Here is a 27,510-nt window from a genome sequence, read left to right on the forward strand (position 1 = left end):
TTTAAACAACTGGCAATGCATCCAAATTGTCTTGCAAGAATACGACTTGTTCTCTTTCAAGTAGATGGAAGAAGACATCAAAGTTTGATTTAGTTAAAGACTACATAACCAAAATACAAATATGTAAAGTATTTTGTTATTTTTGTGTTGGGGTACTATTGGGTTTTCTGTTTTGTAAAACTGCTAAAGAATAACCAGAAAAAACAGTTTTAATACATTTCATTTAAGGATCTTTGAAGTTTTGGATAAATAAAAAGGAGTCTGTTCTACTTAACTATGCGAAATATCATTTGTCTTGATACAGTCTTGTTCTGGTTCAGGAAATGTTACTAAAAGTAACACAACTTCTTTTTAAATTGTTTTGGATTTAAAAATTGTCATTAAAATATTGATGACATAATACAGTAAATAAAAGGTAAACGTTTAAAAGGAAAACCTAGTAAACTGAACCATTTATTCCGAATTGAAAACGACTTTTAGCTTTAAAATATCCGTCTGACTCCCTTAAACGAGTAGCTGCTTAATATTAGGTTAATTCAAGGGTAACTCAAAACTGAATATTTAAACCCTTTTTTTTAAGGATCAAGGCAATACCCAACCATCCCAATTAAATCAATTTTATTTATCCCTTTCGATTGCAGTTGTAATCAAATTAGAATCGTCTCTGCTTAACCGTATTATCTATATGAAAAAAAATCAATAAAAATGAAAATTATTAAGGGTTCATATGGCCTTTTTTGGTAGCAGGAAATATTTCATGGCTCTCTTTTTAATTTTTTTTTTTTGCCTGCTTCGCTAAGCCCTCTTCATTATAATGAATGTTGGGGTTACATTTTTGATCTCAAACTTTGAACAAGAGGCACGTTTCTAACTATAGGTAAATGAACTTTGGCGCCCTTCTAGCCCTCTTCCGCTACTCCACCACCCGCATCTCTTGTTTCTGCTTACATTGGCTAACAAAACCTAACGGTATTGCCTAGAGTTTTGTGCAAAAAAACAAAAACTTTCGTGAGAAAGGCAAAGAGTAAACTGTAACAAAATGATTACGCTCTCTCAGGGGGCCGCCAACATAATTTATGGCCCAAGAACACATTTTTTTTCGCTGGGTTCCCTTATTGTTTGGTTGGTGTTTTTTTTCTCGTTTCGTTTGGTTTGGCTGAGCTCTCATTGATTGATTGATTGAGCGTTTTACCTTAATGCGATTTTCGAGCTTGAGGTTGAATTTTTTTTTTGTTCATTTTGCTTTGCTTTGCTTTTTGGTTATTATTCATCACACAAACTCAACAGAGACGAAAAAAACACCTTCAACTCGAGGCACATTTTGTGTCAACACCAAAAAAGGCTTTAAAAAGAATTTGAAAAATTTCACAGCACAAAAAACTTAAGCAAAAAGTGAATACTCCAACAAAAATATAATTTATTGAAATATAGAAATTCTTTTTTTTATTAAAATTTTACAAATTTATTTGAAGTTTCGATATGATAAGCTATGGGCATCTCTTTTCGCTTCTGTTATTTTGTAATTCTCAACTAGTTTTAGCATTATAGTCATTGCAATGCTCCTACTTATACTACTTACAGATCAGATAAAGGCTTTCCATTCAAAAGATAACTCTTTACCTATTTAGCTATGTATCTATTATCATATAAAGAAATAGAAAGAAGTATTTAGAAACTTTGAAAAACTCACTTTTCCCTTTTTGAAAATTCCATTTCAATTTAATAATGTTTTAGCATTTCTGATTATAATATAATTCTGATTATAATATATAACTGTAAGAAATTAATATTTCTTCAAACTTTAAATAATTTGGCCAAAATAAACGATGAAACCATGGCAACACAGTCTAACTAGACCTAGTTGGATACTTTTTCCAACATTCGGGAAACACATTTCACTCATAGGAGCTTTTAATGAAGGGCTTCCCTTTGTGCAAATTATTTGCGAATTTTCTCGCTAAATATTAAAGTTGCATACAAGAGTGGAGAGACGTCTCTCGGGGGAAGAAATTGTGAATGCAAGCAGCAAAAGGTGGTTAAATGATGGTTTCATTTTACAGTTGCTGAATGGTTTTGGTCGTGGTCGGTGGTCTTGAAATGCCAGACGATGCTTTTGTTTCAGTTGAAAAAGTATTTTAGACAAAAATATATACAACAGCAGCAGCAACCGCCGGCATTCTATTGAAATGAAAACCTGTTTGTTTCGCTCAGATAAATTGTACATGTCAAAAAGAAATACAGAGAAATGAAATTAACATTAACAAGTTGGCATAATTAAAGTGGTCTGAAAGGCAGAAAGCAAAATTGTAAAATTCCCTTTAATTTCACTTCATGATTCATGCATTTTGATCTTTTGAACCTGCAATTGATTGATTTTCGTTTTCTCTTTATCACATTATCATTTCATAGCTTTCACACACACAAATCACACACACGCACACACACTTAAAGCATTTTGTACAATTTCATGGCCAATTTTGGTGGGAAATTTATATGTATTTTCTTTTTCTAATCAAGATCACGATAAAATACACGAAGAACTTTGCGATAAACCAGCGCAACGGAACGGCACGACAACATTGAAAACTCGACGCCGACTAAAGAGACACATAACAAACAAAAGCAGCCAAAGTTGAATCCAAAAAACACTTCAATTTGTGTGTGTGTGTGTGTGTGTGTTGCTGTTGTGCCGTTTTATCGATTCAGATATATTTGTATCTTTGTGCCCTCATAGAGAGTGAGAGAAAATACTCTTGAATACAAAAGAAAATCTCTTAAATGGTCAGCCCACCAGCTGGCCACAACAAAAAGCCGGTTCACGGCTTTAACTTTTCTGGTGTTCTGCATTTTTGATCTACGTTTTATACTTATATATCTGGTTTATTTTTTCAGCCTCTCCTGAGAGAAACAAGTTTCATTTGTCTCTTTACAAAAATGTTGCCGCAACATTGACTGAAATGCAGAGAGATAGCAACAAAAGTTATTTAACTTGAAAAAAGCTTTACTCTTTGAGTTGCATACTTTGCAGCGGAGTTGAAAATGTTTTTTTGAAAGTTAGCAAGCGCCCATTCAAAATTCAATTTAATTTAAAAAAGTGAAGCATGAACTAAAGCAAAATCATATTTAAAGAATGCAAAAAAGAAAAAGCTAACTTAGTCAAAAGATTTTTATTATTTTTAGAGTAGTCTTTGAATTGACTTGTGAATAGGGATTCCGGGAGAAGGAAAATAACCCAATCTTCATTCGTTGAATTCAAAATATGAACTGATTTTATTTACTAAAGTACGGAGTTTATATAGGAAATCTTAGGCTCTAGTAGGTAACAATTGTTCTTAAGTAGATCTTATTCTAGTACGACTCACCCCACGCATTCGGGGGTTGAAAAATTATTATTATTTTGGGCACGGCGTCGGCCACTTGACATCCTGCCGTTGTGATCGTTTGGGTTAGTTTACAATTACAAGTGTTTGTTCCCACAACATGTGTGGCTGATTGTATTTCTAGTCATATGCTAGGTTAGTTGTTTTGTGACAAAGTACAGTTGTATTATATTTTCTTTAGTGCATCTGATTTGGTGAAGCCGCCTCAGATGAACCCGATGTTTATTCTTAAACATTCTGCGAGGGGCCGCCAAATGGGGCGATTGGGATTCGTTTATTTTTATTAAGTTGTCTTAAACAAACTATTATTGATATTATAATTAGTAAGATGACTAACATTAAGGAAGCATGACCAGTTACATGATGGAAATTTAAGCCTAGTAATTCAATATGATGTTCCTTTAACGATTTTAATTGACTTCCTATTCTTTCTAATTCTGCTGAATGATTTACTATGTTTGCTTCTACTGGATTCCATGCTATATTTGCTATGTTACTAATATCGCCTACGTGCGAAGTTTTAATAGCTATGTACGACTCTGACTGAACGCTATGATGAGCTACTAGAATTTTATCTTCTGCCCTAGCTGTGCAGCCTGATCTGAGACTCAAAATTCCTTGTTCTGGTATGTCTAGCACCTCCTGCTGTTCGTTACCGCATTGGACTCTGGCCTTAGTTTTAGGTGGTACCTTGAATAACCAACTACTGCTGCTATCTAATTCTACCCAGTAAGATCTTGTCTCAATAATCGTTGTGTATAAGCAGTTAGATTTTGTATTCTGTTTAAAAGGTGTCAGCTCACAAGCATTATCATTGGCACCACTCCATGGCCAACTTCCTTCACATGTTCTCCTGTTCGACTGCCAGTTCCGACATTTTTGCATAGCTGATTCAGACATTAAATGATACGCGTCTATTTCAAAATTATATATTAAATACTGACTATCTATATGAACCATTACCATTTGATTATTATTCAATCGTACAGGCACTGGAATAACTTTATAAAGAAAAGACGGGTGTCTACCAAACAGTGGTATTTTTGCATTTATAATTATTTTTCTATCTATGAAAATACCCTTGGCCGTCAACAGCGTATATATATCTCTTAACTCAGTACCTGTCCTTTTACCTGGTAGCACTAATGCTTCGGACAACTTGTCCTTTATTTTTGTTATTTCCAATTTCATTTGGCTTGGTTTTAAAATATTAGGGTTCAACCTACCATGGTTGATGTCTATTAAAAGATTTATAATTCCTGTCTGAATTTTTTCACATTCATCAACCACGGAACTTAATTGCCTTACAATCATGAAGAACTGGATGGATTCTCTATATACGTAATAGCTTTCTTTCAGTAATTCTGTCATATTTTCGATTCGGTTGTTCATGTTATGAAAATTATCATTTATTTCATCTATAGTTGTCTTAAGAATGTTTGCCGTAGAGTCTACTATCGATGTCTGCTTTTCTTCTAGATGTTTCAAGTTTTGCTGATTTGTCAGTAAACTTCTCATGTTTTCTTCCATCTGCACCCTGTCATCCGCATCCATGATGCCAAATAATATATGGTACAGTGAACCCATGAATTCAAACGGTGCTCGTTTGCTTCTTGGCTTATTTTGACTCATGAACAATCTATTATTTGCTTCGATTTCCGTAATTCGTTTTACCGTGCTGTTTAATACAAAATGGCACTGGTCTTCGAAATTATACAATTTTTGACATAAATCCCTCAATTTGGGAATCATTCTGTCACCTTGACTGAGCATTTCAAAGTAGGCCGACATGTCATAGTATATAACCAGATCCCATGAGGACGCTACTACTTCCACTTCACCCATTGGATCTAAGTATAATGCGGCTGTTGCGTTTAGTTCTTTTACCGTAATTTTTGGTCGATTATCTTTAATGCTTGCTGCATTCGAAAGTTGACAAAGCAGCACCAACATTGCTAACATCATTACGTTTCCTACTTTGGACAGATTACAGAATCTGGTACTTTTCCGATATGGCTTCTCCTCAACGTCTTCGGATGATTTTACCCCAACAAGTGGACAGATTTTACTAATAGGCCTTGTAATTGACCCTTCCTGCAATTTGACTTTTACCACTCTTACTTTATCATCCCTGCCTTTGTGAATTTCCTCAATCTTGCCCAGAGGCCACCTGGCTGGGTGACAATTCTCATCTTTGATCAGGACGACCTGTCCATTCTCTAAGTTTTCTGTGGTTCGTCGCCACTTATTCCTTTGCTGGAGAGTATATAGATATTCGTCTTTCCATTTTAACCAGAAATCTTTTTTCATTTTCTGAATTAATTTCCATCTGTCTAAATTTCCAATTTTTTCTTCTGATATGGACTCGGCTGCTTCTAATGTAGGTCTTCCAATTAAGAAATGACCGGGAGTTAACACCTCGTTGTTGTCCATATCTTCACCCGTCGTATACAACGGACGTGAGTTTAACACGGCTTCTATTTACTGTCTCCTATAACTCTTTTCAGGTGATACTTAACCGACTTTACCCCAGCTTCCCATATACCTCCGAAGTGGGGTCCTGCCGGGGGGCTAAAATGCCAGCTAATCTGTTCTCGCTCTAGCACAGGGGCCACCTGAACGTTGTCTTGAACTGCTTTTTTGAACTCTTCATCAAGCCTCCTAGCCGCACCTACAAAATTTGTACCATTATCAGAATAAATGTTAGCGCATTTACCCCGTCTTGCAACAAATCTTCGAAATGCTGCTAGGAAGGCATCAGTTGTCAAGTCACTAACAACTTCTAAATGCATTGCCTTAGTTGACAAGCAAACGTATACAGCTATGTATCCTTTGAATGTTTTTTGTCCCCGGTTTTTTGAGCACCTTATATGATATGGACCGGCAAAATCAATCCCCGTGTTATGAAATGGGGATGACACCGTTACCCTATTTTTGGGCAGGTTACCCATAATTTGCTCCGCAGTTACTTGGCGGTATCTGGCACATGTGACGCATTCCCTTAGGTATTTTTTAAGGGCGTTTCTCAATCCGAAAATCCAAAATTTCCTTTGAATTTGGCTTCTCATAAGGTTAATTCCTCCGTGTAAGGTTTCCTTATGAGCATCTTTAATCAACAGCATTGTAAGATGTGATTTATCCAAAATCACAGGATGTTTAGTATCAAAACATATGTTGGCATTTTGCAATCTTCCCCCAACGCGTAATATTCCATCGTTATCCAAAAATGGATTTAAGCTTAAAATTTTGCTTTTCATGTCAATTTGCTTGTTTTGCGTAAGACATGATATCTCTCTGCTAAATTGATATGCCTGTTGCTGTTTAATTATAAAATTTTTAGCATTCTTAAGCTCATTGACGGTTAAGTATGATGGGTACACTTTATCTCTTTTTTTAATGCCAATAAATCTTAACACATATGCTGTAATTCTGGCCAGCTTATTCATACAGGAATACTTTTCAATAAGCTCCTGCATAATACTACTCTCCGTATTTAATAGTACGGAATTTATCATAATCTTGTCATCGTCTGTTTTTTGTTTAGGCCATTTATCTTTTGCCTCACCGAGCCACCTTGGCCCATTCCACCACAATTCACAATCTTTTAACTTATTTGGACAAATACCCCTTGAAGCTACATCTGCAGGGTTATCTTCAGATTTTACATGGTTCCACGTTATTTCTCTGATTTTTAGAATATCCTCTATGCGACGCCTTACGAATTTTTCCTTACTAGCACCGTTCTTTATCCAGCACAGCGTAATAGTAGAGTCACTCCAAGCGTATATTTCAGAAGGAGCAGCAATAGATTGCTGGACTCTTTGTAGCAATTGCGACAGCAAGTGTGCTGCACATAATTCTAATTTAGGAATAGTCTTCCTATTTTTGATTGGATTAACTTTGTTCTTGCTGGCTATTAAAGTAACTGCCTCACCTACTTTAGCATATACCACCGCAGCATATGCCTTTTCTGAAGCGTCAGCAAAACCATGAATCTGTAACAACATATTAGGCTGTGTCTTGATCCATCGGGGTAGTCTGATTTCTTCCAGATACACCAAATTATCCCTGAAGGATTTCCATTCTGTTGTTTCGTTATCGGACAACTCTTGATCCCAATTTTGCTCTGCTAGCCACAACTTCTGCATAAATAATTTGCCTATTACCGTTACAGGTGCTAGCCAACCTAGTGGATCATAAATCTTGGCTAGTGTGGATAGCACACCTCTTTTATTCACCTTTCTGCTCTCGTCACAGTGTACCTTAAACTTAAATTCGTCTTTAATTGGTTCCCACTGCAACCCCAAGGTTTTAATTGCCTCGTTCTCATCAATTTTTAATACTTTATTATCGCCTGTATCAATAACCTCTTCAATAATTTCGGACTTATTCGAAATCCATTTTCTCAAATTCATTCCTGCTTTTTCCAGCTCTCTGGAAACCTGTTGAACTTTGCGTTTTGATTCTTGTACGGTATTACCTCCAGTCATTAAATCATCCATGTAGAATTCATATCGGATAATTTCACTAATTACTTTATCTTGACATCTGTTTGCTATCTCTGCAAGTACCCTTGTGGCTAAATAAGGTGCTGATGCCGTACCGTACGTTACTGTTGTCAATTTATATATTCTTAATTTTTTCTGCGGTGAAATTCGCCACAAAATATGCAAATATTTTTGATCGTTTAGATCAATGTTTATCTGTCGATACATTTTTTCAATATCTGCAGATACTACGTACTGCCATTTTCGCCACTTTACTATTATGTCGAATATGTCTTTTTGAAGTCGCGGCCCGATCCACATAACATCATTGAGACTTCTGTTATTCGTTGTTTTCGCGGAAGCGTCAAATACAACTCTTAATTTAGTTGTCAGACTTGCTTCTTTTATTACTGCTTGATGTGGCAGATAATACGCACCTTCATCCTTAGTTTCGACCATATGGCCCAACTCCAAATATTCGTTAATGAATTTTTCGTACTCCTCCTTAAGTTTTGGATTTTTCTGAAACTTTTTCTCCAAGTTAAGAAATCGCGCAGTTGCCTGCGCCTTCGAGTCACCTAATTCCTTTTCTTGCTTAAACGGAATCGTTACTACATATCTTCCTGAGGCATCAATCATAGTCGTCTTGTTGAAATTTTCTTCACATTCGCTAGCTTCTGTATCATCTTTTTCATCTGCCTCCATTTCCCAAAACCGCTCCATATCTGTAATATCTATTGTTGTAGCTACTATAGACTCATTTCCTTTTGACTTCGTACATCCCGACACGATCCAGCCAAATTGAGTATTTTGTCCTAGCAGGCCACTAATCTTGGCAACTCCACTTTTTAAAATGTGGGTGTATACGTCTATCCCTATTATCATATCGACCCTACCAGGTTTATTAAAGGTGGGGTCAGCTAGCACGTAAGTTTGCCATTTTGACATATCCACGTTTGCTATTTTTAACGGAAGAGCTTTCATTAATTGAGGCAATACAATTGCTTCAACCTTAATAAGTTCTATTTCAGAATCACGCGTCTTCATTTCAATATTTACCCTATACTTCGAGGTTCTAGGTTTTGTTGAAGATACGCCACTTATTTCCGTTTGTTTCTTGATCTTGGGTAACTTTAACATTTGAGCGGCTTCTTCAGATAAAATAGTGCTTTGAGATCCATTATCAATCAAGGCTCTTAATGTTTCATATTCTCCATTTATTTTTTTAACTTGTATTAGGGCTGTGGCCAACAATTTTTGCTCTGCCGTTACACAAGTATTCACCTTCGCCTGTTTTTCCCCAAAGTGAAGAAGGGTATGGTGCAATAAATTTATTTGGCAGTGTTTAAATTTTGTATTATTCAAAATATTTTGAAAAATAATGTCTTACTTTTCCTCGACTAACACCTATATGATTCAGACTATTGTAGAACCTTAAAACTAAATACCGTTTCAAAAATGTTGTATTAGATTAGAGATCCGTATAATTATAATTATACGAAAATTATAAAATTTGATTGCTTTTAGATACAAAAAAAACTTAATATTTTTGGTTCTACATAAATTTGATTAGACCCTAAAAAATCATGTTAAATAGAGTGTATGGAAATTGAGTTGGATCTCAAACAAAATGCCGCTCGTTAAAATGTCTGTGGAGTATTTTGGACACGCTAGAATTGAAATGCGATAGAAATACACGCAGCACATACACACACACACATATAGGCTTACACACATACAGACACACACACTTATCGACAACAATCAAAGCCGTCATCGTGTATTTGGATTTTGGTTCAGTGACCAGTGAAAATTTGTTGCTATATAAATAAACAGCTGATGTGGTCCCATTTTGTGTTGTATGTGGCCTGTTTTGGTTTTTAGTTTTGTTTTGCTGTATGTTGTGATTGGCGTTAGCCAACATATTCATGGTATATAAGCGCTTCATTATGGCAAAAATGAAAAGTGTTTCCATTTTCAATAAACGAAAGCAGCTCAGACAAAAAATTATGCAAAATATGTATGAAGAAAAAAAGAAAAGACCCCAACGCCGCCTCAGACAATACAATTACATAGCCGTGGTACCTACTGCAGCAGCATTCAGCGGATATTTCTTCAAGTGAAAGTTGACAGCCATCTAGTTTTCCTCTTTCATTTCGAACTTTTAAACTAAACAGAGTTTCTGTTAGTTCCTGAGGTATCTACCAATAATGAGTGGGGCTAGTTTAGTTTTAGTACAAGGGCGTCAATTATTGTGATTATGGGTAACAGTTCGATTTTTGCAATTTCCCTGAAAATGTGACTATTACGAAAGGAAATGTATCCGAATGGCATGGAAAGCCTCTCGTAAACGGATGTGAGATAAGTTTAAAGTTTTTATTACCGGTTTGTTTACCTGTTGTTGTTCCATATGCAGGTAAATATGTTTTTCCTTTTGCATTACAACCGGCAACATTTTTATGTCAGATTTATTCTAAGAGACTATTTATATACAAATGACAAATGCCTCTTTCAGAAAACTTTTGTTACCTTTTCTGTTTACCAACCAAATTGAAACGAAACTCATTGATATACATAGTTATATCGTTACGGTATTTCGATTATGTTGAAATTTGCAACATTTATGTTAACGCTTTATGGGTTCGGTTACCCAACCTACATATACTCCATACTAGATATGAATTCTAACCAAACTGAAATGAAATAGGTGCAAAGCTAACTTTTCCAGCAAATAATCGTACTTTGTCTGCCAATTCATGTTGAAAAATTCCTTTCTTTTTTGTTTTTTTTTTTACTTTTTGTATTTGTGCAATAAAGTTTTCCATGCATTTTCTTACTTTTTTTTCTCTTTTTAATATCAGAAGAAAAAACATAACGCCCACAACACTTTCTCGCATAGTTAAGCAGTTGAAAATGAAAAGAAATAATGGAATGAATGTAAAAGATCTGTCTAGCATTATTTTGCAATTTCTCACATAATTATTAAAAGAGAGACAGAGAGAGAGAGAAACCGAGATTGCAAGGCAAACAAAAGCCGCAAAACTCTTGTCAGACAGACAGCAAAACGCTGAGAGAAGAGTTGAAAAAAAAATGCAAATATGATAATGATAATGTTGGAAAAACAAGCACGTCAAGTGAAAATTAAGAAAAAGAGGGGAAAACGTCATTCTTCTTCTAACGTCAGTCAGTCACTCAAAGAGAACAAACGTAGAACAAGACGCTATAATGATATTGTATATAGAGAAGCAGCTCAGATTCAGTCGTAAGCCCAGAGGCACTTCTAAGCAGCATCAAAGACCTGGACCGGAAACAGGTGTCGTCTAGGCATTTCGTGTAAAACATTCTTACATAATCATTGGTAAAATGGTTTGGTTGTAAAAAAGTTGAAATGAAAATTGGAAGAATTATAGAAAGCCAAGGCAATGTAAATACCAAAATACATATATATCGCCGCAGGATATTAACAGTGAATTTTTTGATTTAGTTTATTACAGTTAACGGTTATTGGCTTTACTGGACTGACAATTTTTGTGTAAGAAATCAAAAAGTGTTTCCTTTTAGAATCAGTTTTTGCCTTATCCAAGTTTTACTTCAGATAAAGGTAAAGGTAAAAGATTGAATGATTTTGTCTACTTTAAACAACTGGCAATGCATCCAAATTGTCTTGCAAGAATACGACTTGTTCTCTTTCAAGTAGATGGAAGAAGACATCAAAGTTTGATTTAGTTAAAGACTACATAACCAAAATACAAATATGTAAAGTATTTTGTTATTTTTGTGTTGGGGTACTATTGGGTTTTCTGTTTTGTAAAACTGCTAAAGAATAACCAGAAAAAACAGTTTTAATACATTTCATTTAAGGATCTTTGAAGTTTTGGATAAATAAAAAGGAGTCTGTTCTACTTAACTATGCGAAATATCATTTGTCTTGATACAGTCTTGTTCTGGTTCAGGAAATGTTACTAAAAGTAACACAACTTCTTTTTAAATTGTTTTGGATTTAAAAATTGTCATTAAAATATTGATGACATAATACAGTAAATAAAAGGTAAACGTTTAAAAGGAAAACCTAGTAAACTGAACCATTTATTCCGAATTGAAAACGACTTTTAGCTTTAAAATATCCGTCTGACTCCCTTAAACGAGTAGCTGCTTAATATTAGGTTAATTCAAGGGTAACTCAAAACTGAATATTTAAACCCTTTTTTTTAAGGATCAAGGCAATACCCAACCATCCCAATTAAATCAATTTTATTTATCCCTTTCGATTGCAGTTGTAATCAAATTAGAATCGTCTCTGCTTAACCGTATTATCTATATGAAAAAAAATCAATAAAAATGAAAATTATTAAGGGTTCATATGGCCTTTTTTGGTAGCAGGAAATATTTCATGGCTCTCTTTTTAATTTTTTTTTTTTGCCTGCTTCGCTAAGCCCTCTTCATTATAATGAATGTTGGGGTTACATTTTTGATCTCAAACTTTGAACAAGAGGCACGTTTCTAACTATAGGTAAATGAACTTTGGCGCCCTTCTAGCCCTCTTCCGCTACTCCACCACCCGCATCTCTTGTTTCTGCTTACATTGGCTAACAAAACCTAACGGTATTGCCTAGAGTTTTGTGCAAAAAAACAAAAACTTTCGTGAGAAAGGCAAAGAGTAAACTGTAACAAAATGATTACGCTCTCTCAGGGGGCCGCCAACATAATTTATGGCCCAAGAACACATTTTTTTTCGCTGGGTTCCCTTATTGTTTGGTTGGTGTTTTTTTTCTCGTTTCGTTTGGTTTGGCTGAGCTCTCATTGATTGATTGATTGAGCGTTTTACCTTAATGCGATTTTCGAGCTTGAGGTTGAATTTTTTTTTTGTTCATTTTGCTTTGCTTTGCTTTTTGGTTATTATTCATCACACAAACTCAACAGAGACGAAAAAAACACCTTCAACTCGAGGCACATTTTGTGTCAACACCAAAAAAGGCTTTAAAAAGAATTTGAAAAATTTCACAGCACAAAAAACTTAAGCAAAAAGTGAATACTCCAACAAAAATATAATTTATTGAAATATAGAAATTCTTTTTTTTATTAAAATTTTACAAATTTATTTGAAGTTTCGATATGATAAGCTATGGGCATCTCTTTTCGCTTCTGTTATTTTGTAATTCTCAACTAGTTTTAGCATTATAGTCATTGCAATGCTCCTACTTATACTACTTACAGATCAGATAAAGGCTTTCCATTCAAAAGATAACTCTTTACCTATTTAGCTATGTATCTATTATCATATAAAGAAATAGAAAGAAGTATTTAGAAACTTTGAAAAACTCACTTTTCCCTTTTTGAAAATTCCATTTCAATTTAATAATGTTTTAGCATTTCTGATTATAATATAATTCTGATTATAATATATAACTGTAAGAAATTAATATTTCTTCAAACTTTAAATAATTTGGCCAAAATAAACGATGAAACCATGGCAACACAGTCTAACTAGACCTAGTTGGATACTTTTTCCAACATTCGGGAAACACATTTCACTCATAGGAGCTTTTAATGAAGGGCTTCCCTTTGTGCAAATTATTTGCGAATTTTCTCGCTAAATATTAAAGTTGCATACAAGAGTGGAGAGACGTCTCTCGGGGGAAGAAATTGTGAATGCAAGCAGCAAAAGGTGGTTAAATGATGGTTTCATTTTACAGTTGCTGAATGGTTTTGGTCGTGGTCGGTGGTCTTGAAATGCCAGACGATGCTTTTGTTTCAGTTGAAAAAGTATTTTAGACAAAAATATATACAACAGCAGCAGCAACCGCCGGCATTCTATTGAAATGAAAACCTGTTTGTTTCGCTCAGATAAATTGTACATGTCAAAAAGAAATACAGAGAAATGAAATTAACATTAACAAGTTGGCATAATTAAAGTGGTCTGAAAGGCAGAAAGCAAAATTGTAAAATTCCCTTTAATTTCACTTCATGATTCATGCATTTTGATCTTTTGAACCTGCAATTGATTGATTTTCGTTTTCTCTTTATCACATTATCATTTCATAGCTTTCACACACACAAATCACACACACGCACACACACTTAAAGCATTTTGTACAATTTCATGGCCAATTTTGGTGGGAAATTTATATGTATTTTCTTTTTCTAATCAAGATCACGATAAAATACACGAAGAACTTTGCGATAAACCAGCGCAACGGAACGGCACGACAACATTGAAAACTCGACGCCGACTAAAGAGACACATAACAAACAAAAGCAGCCAAAGTTGAATCCAAAAAACACTTCAATTTGTGTGTGTGTGTGTGTGTGTGTTGCTGTTGTGCCGTTTTATCGATTCAGATATATTTGTATCTTTGTGCCCTCATAGAGAGTGAGAGAAAATACTCTTGAATACAAAAGAAAATCTCTTAAATGGTCAGCCCACCAGCTGGCCACAACAAAAAGCCGGTTCACGGCTTTAACTTTTCTGGTGTTCTGCATTTTTGATCTACGTTTTATACTTATATATCTGGTTTATTTTTTCAGCCTCTCCTGAGAGAAACAAGTTTCATTTGTCTCTTTACAAAAATGTTGCCGCAACATTGACTGAAATGCAGAGAGATAGCAACAAAAAGTTATTTAACTTGAAAAAAGCTTTACTCTTTGAGTTGCATACTTTGCAGCGGAGTTGAAAATGTTTTTTTGAAAGTTAGCAAGCGCCCATTCAAAATTCAATTTAATTTAAAAAAGTGAAGCATGAACTAAAGCAAAATCATATTTAAAGAATGCAAAAAAGAAAAAGCTAACTTAGTCAAAAGATTTTTATTATTTTTAGAGTAGTCTTTGAATTGACTTGTGAATAGGGATTCCGGGAGAAGGAAAATAACCCAATCTTCATTCGTTGAATTCAAAATATGAACTGATTTTATTTACTAAAGTACGGAGTTTATATAGGAAATCTTAGGCTCTAGTAGGTAACAATTGTTCTTAAGTAGATCTTATTCTAGTACGACTCACCCCACGCATTCGGGGGTTGAAAAATTATTATTATTTTGGGCACGGCGTCGGCCACTTGACATCCTGCCGTTGTGATCGTTTGGGTTAGTTTACAATTACAAGTGTTTGTTCCCACAACATGTGTGGCTGATTGTATTTCTAGTCATATGCTAGGTTAGTTGTTTTGTGACAAAGTACAGTTGTATTATATTTTCTTTAGTGCATCTGATTTGGTGAAGCCGCCTCAGATGAACCCGATGTTTATTCTTAAACATTTGAGTTAACTTTAAGTCAATTTTCTGTTGTACTAAAACGTTAAAGTTTCTGGCAGAAATCAGTTATAGTAGTCCCAAAAGGCAAATGTATAAGATTTCTAAACTTCTTATTGTGTCCTTAGCTGCTTCTTTTTTTAAAGAAGATTCCAAAGAAGAAGTTTCGAAAAGAAGAAGATTCCATCGACAAAAATTTTGAGTTTGAAGGCTGATAATAATTCACAAGTTAAAAAAGTCTAAATTTTGTGACTAAGTAGGTTGACTTACTAGAGTCTAAAGAGGGATCTAAAATAGCTAAGATCAGGATGTTCTATATGAGAACTATGAGAACTCAAGTTTTAAATATGTGAGTTAATAGGCTGACCGACATACAAGTAATCAAAGGAAACAAAGGAGCCCAAAAAAGGACATTCGTTTGTTTTTTGGGAGCCACTACTGTAATATTGTTAATAGATAAGTTTCATATTATAGGGCATTCGGAGAGTTGGTGAATTATTGTCTAGCCAATAGGCTGCAATAGCATACCTTAAGAGGAAAGTTTCCCCATTTCGTAGTCCTATATATTGATATAGGTTTGTAAGGTTTAAGTTAAGTATACGTCTTTTGGCTTTTCCTTTTACATATCATTCTTTTTTAACAGAGAGCCTTTTTTATAAGATGTAAAAATGTCCCATAACAAATAAGTTTATCTTATCTTATAGTGAAACTTCACTTATATAAATATTCATTAAAGGTTAATTAACTTACGCAATGGAGTCTTAGCCAATTGCTTTGGATAACCGCTGCCAGAGACGGATGAAGATTGTGTTGCTCCTGTGGCAGTCTGTGACGTTGAAGGGACATTGCAAAGTAGACTCAATTCGCTTTGTGAGCTCTTTTGACTCTCCTTGCTATACGAACGACCACTGTAAAAGATAGAAATATAAATAAATCTTTAGCAATTGTATAGCATACTTTTTGGTGGCACAGAAAAAAGAAAGGAAATCATAAAAATTAATACAAAGTTATTCGCATTTAATTATATTTACGACCACTTTCCCAATGCAATGTGAAAACTTTAAATTAATTTCAAATCTATTTATGAGGCATCACTTAAAAATGCGCATTAACCAGACTTCAAGCCTCGCTTAGCAAATCATAAAAAATGTGAGGAAATCATAAACAAAAACAACGAAGAAAGGTGAAAATTGAAAAATCAATTGAAAACCCCCAACCCATCCCGATATGACGAAAATTTATGCTCTGTCTGGGCTATTTGTGGATTGTTAAGTGGGTGAAATTTCCTTTTCATTTCTTTTCTTATGAATGACTTCCGTTCAATTCACTAATTGCAAATGCAATGCACCAAAAAAAAAGGAATTTTTCAACAGGAAACGAAACAAAAAATGCAGAAAAAAAGACCAAATTAGCATTGCCAAGTTGCGTTTCCGTTGTGGCAGCAAGGCGACATAACTGTAATTTTTGTTGCAAAGTTGCTTGTCAACAATTTGCACAAAAGACATTTTTCATTTTTTCAGGGGCAACAGAAAAACAAGTGGAAAACCAAGTTGGAAAAATGACAACTCAACATTTAATTCAATTTCTTAAAGCATAATTAAATGCAATTATTGGCATTATTAATGCCTCGAGCGCCGACAAATGAGAATGAAGTTATGGCTAAAAAAACAAAAATGCAGGGCAAAAAACTCACTACAATTTATGGGACAGGAGTGGCTAGAATAAGGTACACATAATTATTATAAATTGATTTTTAATGATTGGGTTCCATTATACATAAGTACGAGCTAATTGGTTTGGGTTGTCATGTTGCAAGTAGATAACATTAATTAGCATTTGAGTTAAGTTTAGTTTGAAATCATTCCCAAAAATGTAATTAGTTTTAGTTTATTAATTCGAGTTAATAACAATTTAAAATATTAATAGAATTTAACCCAAAATTCCAATTACTTGAATAATACCATAGACACATTTACAAGGCTAAATATTTAATACTGATACCTTAGATAAAATTTTCAAGATATGGGCAAATTTTGAATTTAATTAAAAAAGGAATTTTTCCCCAAGCGAATGTCTTAAAACTTCCACTAACTTTTATCCTTCTTTTTGAGTCTTGAATACCTAATGACTTTTAGATCTGAATAAATTTTATAATTATAATTTATCAGTCTAGAAACGCCCTCTTTAAGATTTAAATTAAATCGTTAGCCGGCTAGATTTCAATCTTCTGATTTATTTCACAATTGAAATGTGTAAAAATGATATAATTACAATATAGCGAATTTTTCTTTAGCACTAATTTAGGCCTGGTCAGATCTAGGGATGAGGTCCAGAAGGTCTGTCAGTAAGTTAAAAAGGTTTTCACTTATTTCCCTTGTCGGTCGTGCAATTCGGATAAGTCTTCATACTGACAAAATGACTTAATATTACTGACTTAATATTACTAAAATTACTAAACCGGAAATCTCATTTTCTGATTGGACTTTTTCCTTCTATATCCGTCTATTTATTTTATTTATAATTGTTATCGTTGAATGCTGTTCTACGATATTTCCGAATTAGTCTTTAAAAGTGATATATGTAGATCAAGACATACCCAAAGATCAAAGCAAAAATCCATGGGCAGAATGCTCTATGCATTTAGGCTTATCAACTTTATATTAACTTTCAGCCTATGCCAAATTAGCCCAAGTAATAAACCACTTTAAACTTTTTTTTTTTAAATTATTATAACAAGTTTTGCCAACCTATAATAAACTTAATATGGCAAATTATTCTCTAATTTTTCGCAATAAAAAAACCATGTTAACTTATTTCCCCCGGTAAAAGCCATCTGGCTTTATGGCCTTTCTTTCACACGACATTTTCACTGTCAAGGTTTCTTCATGAGTCTTTTATGTGGTTGTGTGTGTGTGTCACCCAATTACCTTTTAAGGTGCCGCCTGGAACTGAACCAAGCCTTGCCATAAATGCAATTTACAATGAAAAGTTTTCCGCCGCAGCAGCAGAAGCAGCGACTACAATAAATTTCCGCAATAAATATTTGTAACAAGTTCATCAATTTGGACTAGGTAAAACTAAGTAAATAGTTTAAGCTTTATTGAAGCGCAATTTCAAATGAAGTAAGTAAGTCGTCTCGCCGACTTGGGTATACCATACACCAAGTGAAACAAATATTTAAAAGTTCGAAAACCAAATGTTGTATGTCTATTAAATTGTTTTAACATACCATATGCTATCTCGCTCACTCTACAAACACACGAGCACTCTAGCGCCGCCACTAGCCAACGACCAATTCTGCCCTTATGGATCGCGTAGCAAAATACGATCGTACGTATATTTTGTATGTTTCTAGTCCGATTTTAATCAAATTTGGTAGTTTGATAGAAATAGATAAGATTTATTAGTCTGCCAAATTTGATCGCGATGGTCAAAAAATTGCAAGAGCCAATCGGTTTTTTCTAAATTATGGAGGCGGAAGTAGGCGTGGCAACATATTAAAATATATGTATTCTGCGCGCATACTAAGCCAATATAAATACTAAATTTGGTGACTTTAGCTTTGTTAGTTTTCGAGAAAATCTGTTTTGTTTAATTTTCGGGGGCGGAAATGGGCGTGGCAAAATTTTTAAATAGTCAATATCTGCGCGTCTATTAAGCTAGCTTACATACCAAATTTAATGTCGGTAGCTTTCATAGTTTTTAAGAAAATCTGTTTTTTGTAAATTCCGGGGGCGGAAGGGGTCGTGGAAAAAAGTTGGAACAATTATTTTCTGCGCGCTAACTAAACAAGTATATAACCCAAATTTGATGTCTCTATCTGCCATACTTTTTAAGAAAAACAGTTTTATGTAAATTCCGGGGGCGGAAGGGGGCGTGGCAAAAATTTGAAACAAACTCGATAAGCGTACATACTACACGAGACTGCATACCAAATTTGGTGGCTCTAGCTCTAATAGTCTCCGAGATCTAGGTGTTCATACGGACGGACGGACGGACGGACGGACGGACGGACGGACGGACGGACGGACAGACGGACATGGCTAGATCGACTCGGTTTTTGATCCTGATCAAGAATATATATACTTTGTGCGGTCGGAGATGCTTCCTTCTGCCTGTTACATACATTTTGGCGACTTTAATATACCATTTCACCCTATGGGTGTATGGTATAAAAATGGCAAGTGAAATGGAGTGAATGAGGAAAACGAGGGGCTATTGACCGGTAAATAGATTTAATTATGCAAATGTAAAATGTTGAGTGACGAACAAATTCCCCTTAGTCCAACACGCTGCAAAAAAGTGCACTCAAGCGTTAAGCATTTTTGCGGAAATTGAACGAGAGAATCGAAAAGTGGGAGAATTTGAGATAAAGAGCAAGAGGAATAAAAAGAGTAGTCACCTAATTTATTAAACTAATTTCAAACGGGGGGGAAATGCGTAAAATTAAATATTGAAAACATGGAAAATTAATATAGGACGGACTTCCTGATAGTTTGATTTTTTAAATAAAGCAAACAGGAATTAGAGTTTGTAGAAATTCCAAGTTTCTCTAAGTTCTTTAAAAAATTATATAAACGCAAAACAAATATTTGAAATGGAAAATATCTAGGCAATAAGATGCAATTTTCTTCTTCGAAGTGAAAAAAGCATTGTCATCGAGAAGACTGATTGAGGATCCATATTTCACTTCTGTAGGAAATTGTACGTAACCTTTGCCGTAAATTAAAGAGGATTCCAAATTGATTTTTCATTAGAATTAAAATACAGATTGGAAAACCTGTATTAAAATCTTTATTTAGTACAATTTGTCCACTTAAAAAGTTTTTAAAGTTTTTGTATATGAACATTTCGTCACGTTGGACTGCATTTTATTACGAGGTTTAATTTTTTGTCGTTGCCTTAAATCTCTGACGTTGTTATAAATATTTATTATATCATCACAGACAAAGTACACGAACTCGTAATTAAAATGCATTATTAATGAAATGCAAATGTCGAGAAAATTAATGTAAAATGCAATAGACGATGCAACACTAGCTGCTACTCAGTTTCTCCCTCCGACTCCCCCCTCGCATTTTCCCCATGAGACAATTTCACCCTCTAGTCGTATTAAGTTAGTCAGTCACATTTGTCAACCGTTCATGTCGTCGGCAGCTGTCACTCTAGTCGTCCTCCTTGCCCTTGGCCACCTTGACGACGAACCTTTTCGTCGTGGATGGGTTGGCCGCCATTTTGAAGGTAAAGAGGAAATGTATATATTAGTACATGTTTCCACCCGAGACCCATAATTAAGTTTAAAGCACGCAACCGCTCCCCGATTAAGTTATATTTATATCAATTTAAGTTTTCGTTTTAATTTAGACCTTCAAAATTATACAGTCTGTTACCTAAAAATGGTTTTGGAAAGTATTTTAGGGTATATTTTCAATTGTTAATTTTTTTAATTGTAACTTTTTAGTTATGAGAATAAAAACTGGACTATTATTTTGGAGTTTATCTTCAAAACTTTCGTGTAAGACTCAAAAGAGAGTTTAAAACCTAAAGGACAATTTAAGTTAATACTTTAAGTTAATTTATTGAAATTGTCTGCTGAAAGTTCTTAACTACGTTTATTATATTTTAACTAAATAAGGACTGCGATTTAAACTGTAATAAGGATTGATATTTAAAATGCAAGGATATCTTTTAACTGAATAAGATTGTGATTTTAAATTTAATGAAGAATGTAATGAATTAACCTAAGAGTCATAAATAAAAAGTAAAACGAACTTATTAGAAATTACTTCCAATTACTTTTATCCAAATTAAACTCTATAGTCATAAGAGATTATTAGAGAATATTAAACAAACTCAAAAGCCAATTGAAACTAAATAATCAAGATACACAATTCATTTCTATTACTATTGATTCAGAGTTTTGCAAATACAGCACTAAAAGCAATTAAAGTTTAATCTGATACGAGTTGTACTTGAGCTTTATTTGGGCTTTGGCCTTTCATTGAGAATTTATTGAAAATCCTGTGTGATTTATCACTCATCAAGTTAAATGGCTTTTGTCTTTATGTGTTACATCACTTCTAACAAATGCTTTCCTTCGAAACTTGTTTTTCTTTTTGCTGCTTTCTCCTGCCTAAGCTGCTATACACACATCTCACCCAAAACCCTTTCTTTTGCCCATCCATTCAAATTGCAATCCGACAATTGTTCTTTTTTTCGTCGTTTATTGATGCCACAGGCAGCATTTTAATTGCTGTCATGTCGTTTGATCCGAGGACATTGAGAATTGAAAAGAGAATATTGTCACAAGGGCTCTAGCCATAAACACTATGGATTTTATGGTCTTATGCCCATTTGACCCTTGCTCTTTACTCTTTTTTTGTATGACAATTATGTGAGTTCCGCTTTTGGTACTTGCCACTTGCTAGGCAGCTTCCTCAATAATTTCAACAGTCTGAATGAGAATGAGATTTTTGCATATTATGCAATTGTGTGCAAAATTTTCCATTTGGCAACCACAACTACTCCATAGCTCCATTACCCATGGTCGCCTTTATGTTTCTGCTGCTGCTGGTAACAATTCTTGTTTTCTTAATGAGCTTCCATTAAACTTAATTGCAGTTGAAACTGTTTGCTCAGTACCCGTAGCCCCTCTACTCAGTGCCTCAGTGCTTCTGGCTCCTCATCTCTTGTTTGTTTGGTCAGTGACGGACTTGGGATCGCAGACCAGGCGGGGCTTAACAATTGCCACCGAAACTTTATCAAATTTGTGGCTAGGAGGAAATATATATATTGATGGTATATGGTATATTGAATACCAAACTTGTGATAATCATACCTAAACCTAAACTGTTTTGATAAATTGCTTTATGTAGATGTGAAGCTAAAGCAAGTGATGAATAAAATCTCCTTTCGATGTGGGCCCACTTCTGTTAATCGGTAAATCCGTCACTGATTGAGATTATGATTGCAATTTCTTTAGTTTGTATGCACAAAGCAAACAACTCTGACGGATGATGAGATTCTGGATGTTGATATCTCTTATGACTCCCTCCTTTTTCCAAGGGATTTAATTGAAATTTTGCTTTAGCCAATTGCAATTGGCAATTGACTGGCTGGATCACTGACTCTTTGAATGGCTGCTGGTTTTGTGAAATGTCTTTTTTTGGAAGTTGAAATTTGAATTGTATCTATAATTTAGTTTCATGCTCTTTTGGACTTTCACTTTGTTCGCATTGAACAGTCGAAGCCAATTGCTTTGGCTGGCCCATTAACCTCAAAGCACTGCAGAATAATTAAATTGTTCACTTCCTTTCCACAATGAGTTCTTCATTATGCGAATTTATGTATGCATATATATTTTATTTCTCTCTCTCGCCAACTTTTCTGTGGCTTGTGAAAATTCACATTAATCAATTCTTTTGTTCTGGAAATAACTAGGTGACCTTTGTTTTTAATTTATGCACTTGCTCCTATACTAATTAGCAGTTCATTCGAAAAAAAAAACGAAAACCACAAAAATGAAAGAGGAAAACTAGATTTTGATTAATTTATTTTAACTAGTGTGAGAAAGTAAGATAAGGGTATAGAAAATGGAAATGAAAAATTTAATTAAATGAAAATGGAAATGATTCGTTTGTTTTTCAGCTCTTGTTTTCCGCTGTTACCGCTTTGCTTTGTGTCCTCATCAATTTGCCCATAGTCTATTTCACAGAAAAGCGCATTGTCTAGATGACAACATACACACAACCAGACGAACAACTTGAACCACTCTTGCGGCTTAGATGGAGAGAGAGCAAAAGAGACAAAGAGGTAGTCAACCAAACCAGACCCCGACCCATCCATCCATCCAACCATTCAAACGACCAGACCAAGCACACGACACTTTTGTTTAACGCATGAGTTATTAATGAACATTAGCAGAATTTTACGTCAAAATGAACCACAAAAGAAGCATCACATAATGGCAAAAAGCACACAACATAACAAAACACAACACACACACATGAACAAGAAGAAGGGCAATCCGTATAAGTACTTTTTGAAAGAGCTAATATTGATTTTCTATGGGGTGTTGAATTGTTGTTAAGAAGCATTCTCTCTACTGGTAGTAGTTCCGCCTTCGATTTAACACGTTCTTAATTTAGTTTGCTTCTTGGTTTCAAACCCGTTCAGTTTGAAATAAGGGTAGAGCGTTTAGAGTTTCTTGAAAAACTATAGTTACTGAAACAATTTAGAATTTGGAATAAAAATATTCTACATTAGGCCATATTCGAATTAAATTCAAATCTTTAGCAAAGATACACAAAGCCGTAGGGAACAAGCAAAACATAATTATTTGATTTTATCTTAGAATTCGTAAATGCGAACATAATTGTTCAATTTTATTTGATGATTATGTAGAATATAGATAGAGAACGCATTCCCTTAATGAATTATTTATTGCTAATACGTAAAACAGTTCAACAGTTCGTATACTTAATTTGGTTTCTAGTCGAGGTCTTCTTTGAGTCTATTTAAAACAACTAAAGAGATAATTGATAACTAAGTAAATCACAATGAAATTTATATGTTGTCGGATTGAAGAAAGTTTAATTTTCTATATTGTATTATACGATATACGATTATCGAATATATGCCTATGACTTATCTCTTATATTTCCTATCACAACTGCTTCCGATTGATAAATTTATGATTAAGTTTAAGCATATTACATCTCCATTCCAATTTTGTAAAAATTGATAGTTATAGACAACTTTCATTGGCTTCTCATGCTCTTATATTATATCTTACTATATTTATTTTGACGATTTTTTTATTCTTTCATTCTATGCCTTATATTCAACTCCCCCTGGCACACTTGAATGTCGACACTCTTTCAACTCAAACATAATTGGCACAACTGACTGCACCTGCTCATACTCATACTCATGCTTGGCTTCGACTGCTTCTACACTTTTACCCATTTAGTCATATATGGAATTGTAATTTACACTATGCTTCGATGTTGATGACAGTTGACAGCATTGAGGTTAGGAAACCATTGCGAATACTGTTACTGCAATTCTTAATGATGGCACGCTATGATGTTCAGTCATAGATATAAGTACATATATATAATATAGACACAACTTCACAAAGAGCCGACTTTAGAGAGATGAGAGAGCGAGTGGGTCTGTCTATGTGTAAATTGAAATTGTTGAGGCGATAAGAAATGTAAATACTCGTGTGTTTTTTTTTTTGCCTATGGCGTCATTTGAAAATGCTTTGGCCGCTGCCTTTGGATCGTTGACTGAATTGGCGGTTTTCTGTTAAGAAGACTCTGTAAGACTTCGTGCATATTTTCATTAGCGGCATTGTTCTAATTTCCCTTGAATGTGGAACAATGGAAATTTCAGAGATCTTACAAATGAAATCTTTGTGAGCCACAAAGTAACAAATTAAACCATTTACATATGTATATTAACAGGCATTTGCAAGATAAAAAGTAGCCAAATTTCTTTTATCAGACCTGAGGCGACTTGAAATACTTATCTAATCTAATTGCAGAGTTTATTTTGGCATTCCTTCTGCAGAGGTCGTAGAATAAGTCATTAAAATTTCAAAATTTCATACAATAAAATTATGAGATAACTTTTGTCTACAATTTTTGGGGTTAAGCAAGTTGGATAGTTGACTAATTCTTGTTAAGTCCTAATGTAGCTATCTGATTAGATGGTCTGTTCTTTGCCCTTACTTTTTTATATACCACTTAAGTTTTATAAATTTGAATTTTTTTTAAATAGTAAATTTAAATCGTAAAATGAAGACTATGAGACTATGAGCTTAAGTGTAGAAAAATCGTTCAAAAGTTCATTGATCGAACTCTTGGAAACTTCTATACTATTCTAATCTCTCATTCTGTCTTATCATTAGCTATTAAAATAATCAGCACAGTTGGAGTTAAGATGCCAGCCATTCGATGGCAGGAGAAGCCAGCAGGTGATAACATTAGACAAAGACTCAATAATAGCTTCTTCTTTTAGAGCTCTGATTATATATTAAATAATAATTATTAGAAGCTATAAAAGTATTCAAAGCCAACAGATTTCTTATTCATTTGAGTATTTCAATCAATCTTCGTATTATTCCCAAAAGCAAATATTTCTCAACAAATTTGTTTCATATGAGCAGAGAAAATTTTACAAAATATTTGTATATTTTCGATTTCCATTTGCTTTTCTCTCATGGGAAAAAACATTCACTCAGTCATAACAATTAACGCAGCGGAAACATTTTATTCCACAATTTACTTCATTGTGTAATGCATTTCTTGTTCGAAATATTACAAAAATTGTTCACATTTTTGTCAAAAAATTATTCGAAATACATATTTTGAAGTAAACAATAAACGCGAACACACATTTGTGTGTAATATTTCTTCCCCAGGGTCTTGTATTTTCCTATGATTGCCAATACACCATTAAAATCAAATTTATGTAACAACAATAATATTGCTATATGGAGAATATTGTATGTATATTCCATATTCAAATTGCGGTCAGCATGCAAAAGCAAAAGCATTTAACTGTATAAATAGCCACTCGAACAAATAATATTTATTTTTCTCTTCCTCCAACATAGAAGAACATTATAGATTGCTTTTGCAAACAAGAGGCACACACAACCACGAAGTTTGAGTCGCCTCCAATTCGGGGTGTAGATAGATGGATGGACAGATGGATGGACGGATGGATGGATGGACGGACAAATGTATGGGTGTGTGTTCTATTTTTCTGTGTTTTCGTTTTTGCTACATTAGCGCACTCGGCTGGAACTTCAGAGAGCGGAAATATGCCAGCGAAAAGTGTCCATTAAACAAATGCATAAATTTATTAATTTGAAAGTCCGCATCGGCGTCGTCGTCGTCGTCATCATCGTCATTGTCGACGTCGACGCTTGTTTTGCGAAAATTGAAAAGCAGGAAAACAACAACACCAACTCATTTCCATGAAGATGTGGCACAACCACAACAACAATAAAAACTTTTAGCAAAAACCAAAAAAAAGGCTGAATCTTAATTGATTCTAGGCCTTAGCAACCGGCGTCGTTCTGCTTGAGCAACCGTTAATCTTTTTCAAACCGTGTACTTTGGACGTAGCTGAGCGTAAACATTTCGACAAGTTTTTAGCAAAAGATAAAAGATCTAAAATGCGAGGTTTTTTGTTTTACCCAAGGAGTTAGGAAGAATTTGTGATACCCTTTATATTTTACAGAATTTTTATAGAAGACACATTTGAAGACACATAATTTCTATAATTTTTTTGGAAGCAAAATAAGAGACAATACTGTTACTAAAGTTATTATTAAAATTGTTTAAGAAGTAGACATTGTTTTCGTTAAGACATTTAACTCTTACATAAATTTTTAGTATATAATTAGAGATGAACTTTAACATTATTCAATTAACATTGGTCAAGAAGGCCAAGTCTTCAGGGTAATATTTCTTAGTATATGAATATTGCAATTGTAATTTGGTTGTGAAAACTAAGAAAAGAAAATGAGAGAAATTGAAAAGAACCCTAGGTATACACAAAATCAATTCATATCGACCTTGAAATATCAGGACTAACCCAGGCGGAAAAAAACGATTTGCTTTTTCCGGCATAATCGTAAAATGATTATTGCACTTAATGCCAAACACCTTATTTGACAAATATAATAAAAATTAAAAATTTTCAAACAAAAACGATAAAAATCTTTTGTGATGTTTAATAAACAGAATAAAAATGTCTTATTCGCGTTTTTGTTTAGTTAATGCCATTTTCTTAGCACTTTTTGGCTGGACTGATTAAAAGCACTGCTTTTTTACCTAATGTTCATCTATAAAGTGAAAAAATAACTTAATATTGTTTGTTAAGTGTGCCTAAGGACTTCTTGACTAAAATCTATTTATTTATTTGAACCTTAAAGCAAATCTGACGTGTCAATGTAGAAGAGAATGCATTTGAAAAGAACTAGAGACAAGAAAAATACTTTAAAAGTTTGTGAGACTCTTCAAACTTGGAATTTCTCTTAGACAGACTTAGTTAAACAAACAAGTTAAAACTTTAAGAAACATTAAAAACTTAAATAATGCCAACACATTGATATTTAACTCAACTTTTTTCTAAAAGATATTTATCTCATAAATCCATGAACAAAATATTAGTCTAACAATAAATTGAAAGTTTTGAGAGCTCGTGTTATACTTTATTTACAACGATAACCTTATCCCTAATATAATAAAAATATTATTATTAATGCTAAAAGCAAACAGATAAAAGTTTTGGTTATGCAATGACTGGATGATTTAGCATTAAACTATTAAATTTTACAAAATTTTAATTAGAGTCGAAGAAAAACATAAAATAAATAAC

The 27,510-nt window shown here is 33.9% G+C and overlaps 1 protein-coding gene across 1 annotated transcript in view; it reads right to left on the bottom strand.

Moving 5' to 3' along the window:
- LOC26528776 (serine-rich adhesin for platelets) overlaps nucleotides 1-27,510 on the bottom strand; it is a 113,080-nt gene that overhangs the window by 41,766 nt on the left and 43,804 nt on the right. Inside the window, exon 3 of the mRNA XM_015178405.3 lies at nucleotides 15,862-16,019. Within this exon, the coding sequence (XP_015033891.2) occupies nucleotides 15,862-16,019 (158 nt within the window). The remainder of the gene's footprint in view (nucleotides 1-15,861; nucleotides 16,020-27,510) is intronic.

This window comes from Drosophila willistoni (assembly GCF_018902025.1).
Source record: "Drosophila willistoni isolate 14030-0811.24 chromosome 2R unlocalized genomic scaffold, UCI_dwil_1.1 Seg167, whole genome shotgun sequence".
Lineage (NCBI taxonomy): Eukaryota > Metazoa > Arthropoda > Insecta > Diptera > Drosophilidae > Drosophila > Drosophila willistoni.